General features: G+C 37.4%; 1 protein-coding gene across 3 annotated transcripts in view; it reads right to left on the bottom strand.

Moving 5' to 3' along the window:
• Positions 1–10,704, bottom strand: part of PICALM (phosphatidylinositol binding clathrin assembly protein) — a 71,447-nt gene that overhangs the window by 25,595 nt on the left and 35,148 nt on the right. For all 3 annotated transcript variants that reach the window (XM_009881207.1, XM_009881206.1, XM_009881205.1), the window contains exons 5-12: positions 9,626–9,719; positions 8,966–9,077; positions 7,630–7,736; positions 6,370–6,411; positions 5,579–5,664; positions 4,238–4,361; positions 3,761–3,897; positions 1,266–1,366 (exon numbers count right to left, since the gene is read on the bottom strand). In XM_009881207.1, coding sequence (XP_009879509.1) covers positions 1,266–1,366; positions 3,761–3,897; positions 4,238–4,361; positions 5,579–5,664; positions 6,370–6,411; positions 7,630–7,736; positions 8,966–9,077; positions 9,626–9,719 — 803 coding nt within the window. The remainder of the gene's footprint in view (positions 1–1,265; positions 1,367–3,760; positions 3,898–4,237; positions 4,362–5,578; positions 5,665–6,369; positions 6,412–7,629; positions 7,737–8,965; positions 9,078–9,625; positions 9,720–10,704) is intronic.

Below are 10,704 nucleotides of genomic sequence, written 5' to 3' on the forward strand. Positions count from 1 at the left end.
AACACAAAGCACACAGCAAAAAGTAAATAGGAAAGTAGAATATATACATTGCTTATTATGAAGTTATGTTAGGTAACTGGAAAGAAGTTTAGGAAAAGCTACAGCTTATAAAAAGAAATAGTGAAGTAAATTTTCAGAACAGGGCGATTTTGATGCCTACAAAACTTTCTGAAGCAGCAAGTCCCAAACTTTCACATCATAAAAGAAAGTATTTTTGCAACCATCTGATTTATGAAAAAAAAAAAAAGAAATCTGGGAATAGCTACATAGTTCAGGAGTTTACTGTTTTAATAAGCGTCATTTGTGTGGAAAAACATAAAGAAACGTCCTTCTTAGAGATTTTTAAACTTTCCCCAGTAAAACCAACGGTGCAAGCAGGCAATGTTACCTATATCAGAAGTATTCCAGAACACTGCAAAGCAGCATAAAGAAAAAGAGCTTTGAGTAAATGGCTAAACGCTCTAACACTCAAACTATCCTGAAGCACAACATTCACGACTTTCAAGAACACTCTTGCTTGCCACCTTGGTTTAAGGACTTGTCTGTATGAATAAGGTAATCTAACATCTCACTCAGTCCATCCTATGAACTGAGCGGAATGATAACTTGGATGTTCTGAAGTTAATTTCAGAGGGAAGAGTTCCTTATAAATTTTGTCTCTTCACTTAAAAGAGAACTAAACACAGTTTTTTTGCTAATTTGCTTCTGTAGTTAAGTGAAATAGAGCAGAGAATTTGTAGAGGTGCTTTATTTTGTTTCCAATAACTAACTCCGGATTTTCTTGCTTTCTATGCATAGTTGTCACAACTGCCTCCTTCTGGGCCTCGTCCAAGTTCTGCTCTATTATCACCTGCAAATTTGATTTAACATTAGTCAAAATTTAAGAAGAGTATTAAAAAAATTCTGTACTCAAGTTCCCACGTATGCAACACGGGCTACCTGGCAGACATCATCACAGAACTGACTTCTCACAGCTAACTTCCTGTAGCTTGCTGTGGGACTCTTGAAGACAGCAGCTGAGGTTGACAGAGCTGGTCAACAACTAAAGTAACTTTACTGAAACATCAAAATTCTTTTTAACCACCACATCCTGCTACATTATTTTAATCCATACCCATTTTTGACTTATTCTGCTCCCTTCATCCACGTGTAGCTTGTCTTAGCAAGACCTCTGTTTTTAAGGAAGAAAAACGCCACAGACTGAGGGAAACATTTACAGGAACATGGCTATAGCAATTAACCTTAATCCGATTCCGAATTCTTACCTCCCCAGGTACTTCCTACTTGTGGAGGAGCAGATATAGGATGTACAGACGGATGGAAAGTTGGCTGCAAATCAAGCAGATCATTTGGCAGCTTTGAAGTGCTACAAAGACAAATTAACACAACTATTTGAACTACATCACAGTTTTCAATACAATGCAAATGCCGGCGACTGTCAACAATAAGCAAAGCTCTGGTACAAATGCATTGTTACAAAATGTATACAGCTAGCCCCAAATCAGAAAGTCTGGAGAACTTCATGTTTTCAGTTCTGTAAAAAAGTGTTAATTTAGCAAGCTAAGTTTTATGTTATGCCAAGCGGCTTTTGTCAAAGCTAAGACAGAAAGACAAGCAGCCTGCTCATCTTCCTCACAGTCCAACACCAGGGCTAGAGCGTGTTATGTTCTGCAATCTTCAGCAGCTTTTAAAATAACCTCATGAAAGCCCTACAGTATGACAAAAGCAGACTGACAGAATGAATTCTAATGGGTTGTGCCACCAAAATGTTACATCTAAACTCTGCAACTGGTATCTCTCCATTATCAACCACTGCTGAGAAACTGGCCAACACCTACAAGCTACTGAAGAACTTTGGGGAAAGCAAAATACAACAAACTTGAAACACTTAGGCACACATCAGTCACGTGAAAACTCATTTAAACACACATTTTAGACTATTCAAACCCAAATTGGGACCTAAGAATATCACATGGAAATGAAGAGTGAAGTCTTAAATACAACCACCACACTAATTTCAGGAGTCAAACAGGAACAGTAAAATTCCTCCTGCAGAGAATTCATTTCACACTTTAAATTAGTCCTGAATAAAAAAATAGAGTACTGGTGTTCACCCAGAACTTTTTAGCACAAAAAAATGAACCAAAATTTGCACGTATGGCCACTACTACGGACAGAAAGTAAGTCACTGGGGCATCCAAGCACTTTTCAAAATGAGACTGGTGCAAGAATTTAAAGGCTAGTAGCCACATCCTACGTCTCTGTATATTCTCTTGCTGACCCCATCACTTGTATCATTCAGTTTTTACCATTTCATTTCAACAGGGATTGAAATCACATTCTGCCACTACTGCTCCTATTTTAATAAAAAAAAAAGAAAAAAAGCAGCAACGTGGTCTGGCACAGCGCTGTAACGTGAGCAGCAGAACCAAGATGATTTTCAAGGCAAAGCTTGTTCAAGTTAATGATACGGATTTCAGACGCACTGCATTTGCATTTAAGCAACTGAACTTATGCCCCAACATATCCCCTTCATGGCAGCTCCTGCTGTAAAATCTGTTCTTTGCTCACAGCAGTCATACTGACAGCAACTGAATCTAAACATGAAGACAAACTAGCATTTGTTTTTTTGGAAGAAAATGCTCTTGTCTTCACCATGTAGGTCTTCTGGCTGTTTGAAGAAGTTTTAGCAGATGTTTCTATGTTTCAGACCTCTTAAGAGGCAAGAACAGCTATTCAGAGTTACTAGTTCAAAGCATACGCCCATTTCAAATATTTTGGCCTCTAAAAAGCAATTTAAAAGAAAATCCTTCTCCAAGGAAGTCTTTCAGTTACTAACACTGACAGATTCTCTAGCTCCTTATATGCGATTCAGCTATTTTCCACATATTCAGTGTCAATTAATTTCCTACAATAGCTTTCTCGCGGGGAAAGGCGGCTGTCAAAGTGCTGACTGCTTTTAAAGAACAGCAAAACGCTAAAGGAGACAAACAGATTCCTATGTGAGCTCTAACAGAACAAACGAGCAGCCCTTTAGGTTTAGGATCACACCCAAAGCAAAAATATGCCTTTAGAGAGCTATTTCCTCCTACACTGACAAAAGCACTGTACCTTCTGCTATTGCTCGGTTTGACAGGTATTTTACAGACTAAAGATCACAGGCTTACTCATACCAACAGTTCCTACTAGTCAAAGACCAGGATTAGCGTGCAGTGAGTCTCTCGCATTTATCTTTGCAAGTCCTCACAGAGATACAACTGAAGACTACAAAACCTGCCTCTCCTTTCAAACCCTGTTTCAGGCTTTCCCGTTCCCGAAGATCTACCAAGAACATTTGTTACCACTCTACTTCTAAAGATCTAGAAATGCAACATTAAATTCAGTATTATCTTTATGGCCTCCCAAACTGAATTTTTATTTGAGTTTTCCCAAATTAACTTGTAAGGTTCTTTTGGGAGAAAGCACGCGTGTTTTAGAGTTCCAACTGTCTGGCTCACCAACTAAGAACAGCTACAGGGGCTGTGAGCAGTTGGTTCTTATCAGAAACTATTCTGCAAAAGGACGATGAAAACGCACTTTTTATGTTATTTATGGCAATAGGTTATTTTTTCCATCAACTTTACCCAAAACATCATTTCTTATCACATCATTAATGTACTCGCACCCAACCAACCTTATGCAATGCACACTCTGCAGCAGAAATTTAGAGGAAACCCTCGCTGCAGCACATCTCACAGTGAAGCAACACCGTTAAGCATACCTGTTTGAAGAGCTAGGGGTAGAAAAAATGTCAATGGCTGGTGTAGTCATTATGCTTCCTGCCGCAGTCGACACAGGAGAAGCTGCAGTTGTTAAAGAGGTATGAGGTTTCTTTGCGAGTTCTTTTAGACGTTGCTCCTGTTGGGAAAGTGAGCTGGCATAAGAAATCCAGAAACAACATTTGTATATATGACTTTGGAGGTCAGTAAAGCAGAACTTAAAGACTTCTTTTGATTTATTTCACACACTAATATCAGCTTACAAGAGCCAGTGGTACACAAAACCTTCAGAAACTATTTTAACAAACCCTTCAGAAGTTCTTTGGCCTATACACAAGATTCTACTTCCAGCACTTTGCCAACAGTACACATTCAGTATTAGGAACTCTGTTTTTCCCCTTTGCTCCTTTAAGACTCCTAATAACCTATCAACAAGAACACAGGAATAGGATTTTCAATTAAAAATTCTGTATGCCTACCTTTAAAGCTTTTAAGCGAGCCTGTTCTTCCTCTAACGCGGCTTGTTTTTCCCTTTCATCAACTTTTGTGAGGGACAGGCCAGTGCTTGCAAGGGAAGAGACTGCGTTGGAAAGGGTGGTAGCCCTAAAGTAATTGGACAGGAGAAAAGCTGGCTGTTCATAGGTGACACGTGATAGGAACACCTAAAGAATACTTTACTTGTATCCACCCAGTCTCCTTCTGAAGTCTTTATAAACATTGGTTATTACCTTACACCGTACAATACAAAGTGATAAATTTAAACAAGATACACTGTATCAACTGCAAAATGAAAATGCCTAGAAATCATGCTGTCTACTCTTAAACACTGGATTTTGGATTATCCCCTTAAATGTTTCCCCTCTACAGTGTGTCATAGAATTCATGTTTGAAACCTTTGCTCTTTTCCTCTTTGCCTAAGATGGCATTATTTGTAGATATACGGGAATCACTGATAATCTGGGCTCCAATTCAAATTGTTCCTAATTTAACAGGTTTAGGGAAGAAACTATCAATGCTACTAGTATATCCCAGAGGAAGCTTACAATTTATCATCATGTTTAAGAGTTCAAAAAGATTTAAAACAAATACTTAACTTTTAAAAATACCTGAAGTAATCTTACAAAAGAAAACAAATATTCTAAAAAGTAGCTCAAAAAAAATGGTGCTAAGCCCTAATATTGCCGCTACCATAAAAAAAAACCCCACAAATAAAATACTCCTGCCTCATTTTTTGAACATGCAATAGAGAAATGATATTTAATTTTGGAATATTCAGCTTTTTTAAATTTAAAAAATGAAGTTAGTTGCCTAGAGGACTTCTCTAGATTGCACTGACTGCCTTTCACCATATACAGTATAGCTTTAATCCCCAATTACTTTAAAAATCCATTCTTAATTTAAGGACTTCTGGAAGCATTTTCTTGCTTTTGACAAAAAAAGGGACTAGAGTTGAGATATAAGATATATAACATAATTATAAAATATAAGATATATTACATAATATGAACATCTGCAGGCAGTAAGTGAAAAAAACTTCGTTTCTTTTCAGAAGTTCAAGATCAGATGTTGAAAGTATAAGTACTACATGAGGGATCCCACAGCAAGTGTCTGCAGCTCCTTAGATTCCAGTTTTGTTGACCCAGAAGCAGCTGTCTAAAGTACTCAGCAAACAATATGATAACTTGCTATTCTATCAATACTAATATAATACAGTCTGGTCTTCAACACAGCCTACACAAACCTTAGTTTATAATGAAATCAAAAATAATGGATTTAACATTCGATTCAACAACTGTGTAAAAGGACAAGGGCGTAAGCACCTGCTTGCAGCTGTGGAATCTTTGATTTTCTTCCCTTCTAGAGAAGCTAAATGTTGTTCCAAAGCATCAAGAAGGCTACTTGGTGCCTACAAAAAGAGACATCAGGGAACAGATTTGAAGAATCTAAGGTGAAGCAAATCAGTAGTTAAAAAACTTTCAGAGAATGAAACTATAGGGCAACTGGTACAACAGCTCAGAATACTTGTACCGCATCTTGGCATCCTGTACATATTTAATTACTTAACATATCAGGTGATGTACATTACTCTGTCATAATGACTCATCAATAAGTACTGAAATATGTCAGGAGATGTTAAAATTAACAGCTAGGAAACAGCAAGCAGACAGTCGGAAGCAGTCAGTATTTCAAGAGACACTAAGAAGGAAATTGTACCTAACGTCGTTTCTATGTGCACGCTCTGCAAGCCTTCACAGCGGTTTAAGTGGGCACATAGCCAAAAGCAAGCTTGCTAAAAAAACACAGCTTCATAATATTAAAGTCTTGTTATGTGAACTCACAGACACAAACTCTGTCTTCGAGCGCAACAGAAATCAGGTTGTCTTAAAACTCAATTAAAGTATGACAGAAATGATCTATAATATTTTACAATAGGATCACTGCATATAAAAGCCAGGCTCTGACAAGAGGTTGGATTTAATCACAAAACTTGGAAATAACTTGGTGACAATGTACGCAAGAAAGCCTAAGTGCATGCCACAATGCCAAGTTTTTCTGATTATGCAACCCCGAAATAGACATGTACTGGCAAACACATAATAGGTTTATCTACCTGTGAGAGATCTGGTATGTCTCCTCTGTCAATTCCAACTTGCTGTAATAAAAAAGGAAAAAAAAAAAGCTTTAGAACCTGTTTGCATTTGTTAAAGGCAGAGATGCTCAAAAAGCAAACAACATTAAGATGAAGTCATGTAAAAAGCACAAACTTGTCCATATCCATTTTAAATCTCCACAATCTGAACTCTATAATGGTTGGTAATAATAAATTCTTCTGTCAAATGCATACACATTTGAAGTAGGCTTTTTTAGGTATATTAATAGGTACAACCTTAGAAATAAAACAGAATAAGAAATAAATGTTTCAGAAATTTAAGGCTTGAGAAGTTTGCCTATCACACAATATATGTGGTAAATTCTCAGACCCACTGATATAAAGCATGTATTTGCTAAAACAAAGCCCCTTCAAAGTGCTGTAAAAAAAGCTGTTTTCTAAAATGCAGATCAAACTTAAGATGGTCTGCAGCACGTTATACATTGTCACAACAGAAAGATTAATTCTCTCAACTTCAGTTGACAGCGCTATCAGCAGAAGATAGTAAAAGGTAGTACCTCTGATAGAGATATTCTGTCAGGACAGAGACAGCAAGCCAAGCTTTACTGCTTATTTTTTTGTTAAAACATGAATAATGAAGGAAAGCAAAACAAGGAGCGCATCTCAACTGAGGAATTCCCTAATACTAGGACATCAATTCAACAATGCTTCAGAAACAAGAATGCAACATTTAAAAAAAACAAAAACCAACAACAAAACCACAACCAAACGTTTTGCAAGGTAACTGTCTTTTCCTCTATAAATACACCTATAGTCAAGACATCTTAAAAAAAAATAATCACATGTTCATCTACTTGTGTCAATTTCTTGTTTGTGAAGCTGTTATTTAATCTAAAACTTATGACAGACTCGTGGGTTCCAAAGTAGAATACAGCTAGAATCATAGAAAGCAGCAGATCACCATGAAGGTACTTTGTTTAAAGCAAGGCTCTTCTTCAAATAAAGCTCACAATTATTATGTGACCAAGGAAATTTTAAAATCCATATTTATACACCCTCCTTAAGTAAAAGATAAGTATTTTGTTGTCAGGTTTTTCAATAAAGTCCTCAAAGGAACTAATCACCTCGGTAGAGACTGATAAGTTGACACTTGATGGAACTGCAATTAGGTTGGAAGGAAGAAGTATCTGCTTTATGAGACAATAAGCATTTTATAAGCTGTTTTAAATAAAGGAAAAAGTTTAGCTGACTAAAGTTTACCTCTGCAACTTTAAGGAACTCTGAGATTCGTGTCATTCTAGTGAGGAACTTCTTGTATATATCAAGGCCTTCTTTGCACTGGTTCTTTTTCATATCGAAGTATTTTTCTGGAAACAGTAAGAATACTTGCATTAAATGAGAAATCAGGCATTCTGCAAAGGATATGCAAAGTAAAAGCATATAGAACAAGACAAACAGAAAACACCAGCAGATCTCTTATTATGTTAACCGCAGAAGTCGCTACGCCTAACTTACACCATCGACAACAGGTCTGGCTGAACATGAGCTAATAATCACACGCATGCAATTACCCCTTACCCTGCAGGTACTAGATCTCACAAAAGCATAAGCACCCTGAAGAGGACGATCAGGTTTAAGAATAGGTCACCCAAAGAACCCTATGGCCACACACCAGGCAAGATTTTGATATAATCTCTGCGAGACGATGCCTCTTGTTATGGTGTGGTCTACAATGAGGCGCAACTGATTGCAACACCAGTGCTGGAAGCGAGAGGGTTCCAACTCCCCTCTTGAAACAGCACTTTCAAACACTGTTTCTATATGAAGCTTCACTCAAAACATGAATGAAAGCAACCGTATGCTACTTCTTCTTGCTGAGGCAAAAGAAGTAGACAGACTTCAGACTGGAAGCACAACTGTCCTTCACTGACTATTTCTGCTTTCCATTTTGCAAGCACTGGGTAATAAAAGCAATCAAGTAGCTTGATCTAATCATAGAATACAACTAAACCAAGCATATCAACAGAATACTTTCAACTTATTTTCCAGATCTGGGCTCCCCTGCATCTCCAGCGTGTGCAAGTGAAAGGGCTTGAAGCCTGAATTTGTAATTCCCCTTAAAAAGGCCAACCCGTCATTAAAACCAACCAACATTAAAGTTTCGATAGTCAAGCAATCACAGATGTTGTGACTGCAAATTTGTAACTGACCGTAGTTTATTCCACTTAAAAAGAAACAAAACCTGATCTTGTTTCTTAAATAAGAAACATCAATATCGCCATGCGGGTTTGCTGTGCAGTTCAGTGAGACAAAACCAAAACACTAACAAAAAAAACAAACCCCAAAACAGTGCGAGCACAAAATGAAGTGAAAACAAATCTTGATTTGGCTTTGTTTCAGAAATTTACCCATCTCTGTACACAATGCAATGGAAAATGCTATTGGACAGGAAAACCTTGGCGATAAATCTGGCTTGGAGATAACAGTAGTATTTTGATGGTTTACAATACGACTATTTCAATTCCTCACAAAAGAGCAGCTCTTTGCGATTGTTTACTCCCAGAAGTTCAGCATTGCAGAAAGCAGTTACATTTACCCAAGAGGTTAATAATCCCTTCGTTATATGCAGCGAACAGTCTAATGGCATCTTTGAAGAGGAGCATGAAGGCAGCATTAATTACACCATTTGTAAGTTCGTTGCTATTGACCTAGGAAGATCAGAAAAAAAAGTTAATTTAACTGAATTGATCCCTTATTGAAAAGCTTCTAGTTGAACTCCGGTACTCTATCCCAAGGCATGCTTTCCAGTCATCTCACTGGCTAGTAGTGGAAAGTAGCAGCATAGCAAATCAACGCAGGATCTCTCAGCACAGGATTAAATCAAATAATTTTGGCAGACATTTTTATTAACTAATGTCAATATTAACTAACATAACTAAAAGACAGAAGGCAGAAATAATCAGCTTTTAAATGAACAAAAAAAATTCTTACAAAACAAACGCTAATACAGCGTAAACAAACAACGCTAATACAGCACGAAACATTCTCTCCAGTGAGCATCATATTCCTTTTTTCTGGTTTCTTGGGAGTATATCAATTACCAAAATGATCTGTACTCTAAGATGTGCAGATAACATGGACACAACAGGATGAACATGGAACTAAGCTCAAGACTTTTAATCTTGCCCTGTTTTACAAGCTTGAGCAGGTTTGTACAAAGCCAGTATCTTAGACATGTACATGCCACTAAACTTACATTGAAGTCAAGAAGTGCATCCATTTGATTTTGTATAATTGGTACAGTTTTTAGGAGTTTTTCTGTGCTCATTGTTCTCATCACTCCATCAGCCCTGTTGTGCAAAACAAAAGAAAATTCTTCACCTGAATTTTGAAGGCAATTGTTAGTGAGAAATAGAACGCAGAAAATTAAAATAGGTCAGAGAAAACATTTAAATCATGGCCATTCAAAGCAAGCATTTTGATGCTTAGGAATGCTGTCTAGCCAATACAACTGTAATAACTGCAATGCACAAAAGCAACAACTTTTATGTGGCCAACATATGACTCCAAGATTAATTTTTATTCAGAGGAAATGAAACTGATAGTGCTCAGAAACACAGCAGAGCTACAATGCATCAGGTCATAAAAAAAATGTTCTGAAGGTTACTCCTGAAGCAAATTTTTACCTATGCTTTTTCCAATCACCTGATTAAAGATTAATTTTTATTCAGAGGAAATGAAACTGATAGTGCTCAGAAACACAGCAGAGCTACAATGCATCAGGTCATCAAAAAAAATGTTCTGAAGGTTACTCCTGAAGCAAATTTTTACCTATGCTTTTTCCAATCACCTGATTGTTTGGATTATTTTCTTTTCAACTAAAAGCAGTAAGAAACAATAACACGGCAATATATTTTTCAAGCTTTTTCAGAAAGATTAGAGACTACTTGACACTTTTTTAACGGCTGACTACCAAATTCTGTTGTTCATTAATTGTCCAGATTAAATAGACTAAGACCAAACATAAGAAAAGCAACAAAGGAAGAGATTAAATCACCGCAGTGACAAGAAACAACTGCTTTCTGCAAGACAAATCGGACAGCCTTACAGTTCATCAGCATGCACACAGCAAACCAAACCTCACAGTGCATCTGCACAGAAAAGGCCGTGGCTGTTCTCCAGGCTGGAAAGCAATGGGGAGCACGCTGCTTCCAGCTTTCTACTCGTGCTGCGTACTCCCTCCTTACAGCGAACAGCAACTGGAACAAACCTAAATGCGGCAGGTCACGGGTGTAGAGACCCTGAGAAAAACTGAGGTGTGGAAAAAGTGGATTG

The sequence above is a fragment of the Charadrius vociferus genome, unplaced genomic scaffold, assembly GCF_000708025.1.
Source record: "Charadrius vociferus isolate BGI_N301 unplaced genomic scaffold, ASM70802v2 scaffold1, whole genome shotgun sequence".
NCBI lineage: Eukaryota > Metazoa > Chordata > Aves > Charadriiformes > Charadriidae > Charadrius > Charadrius vociferus.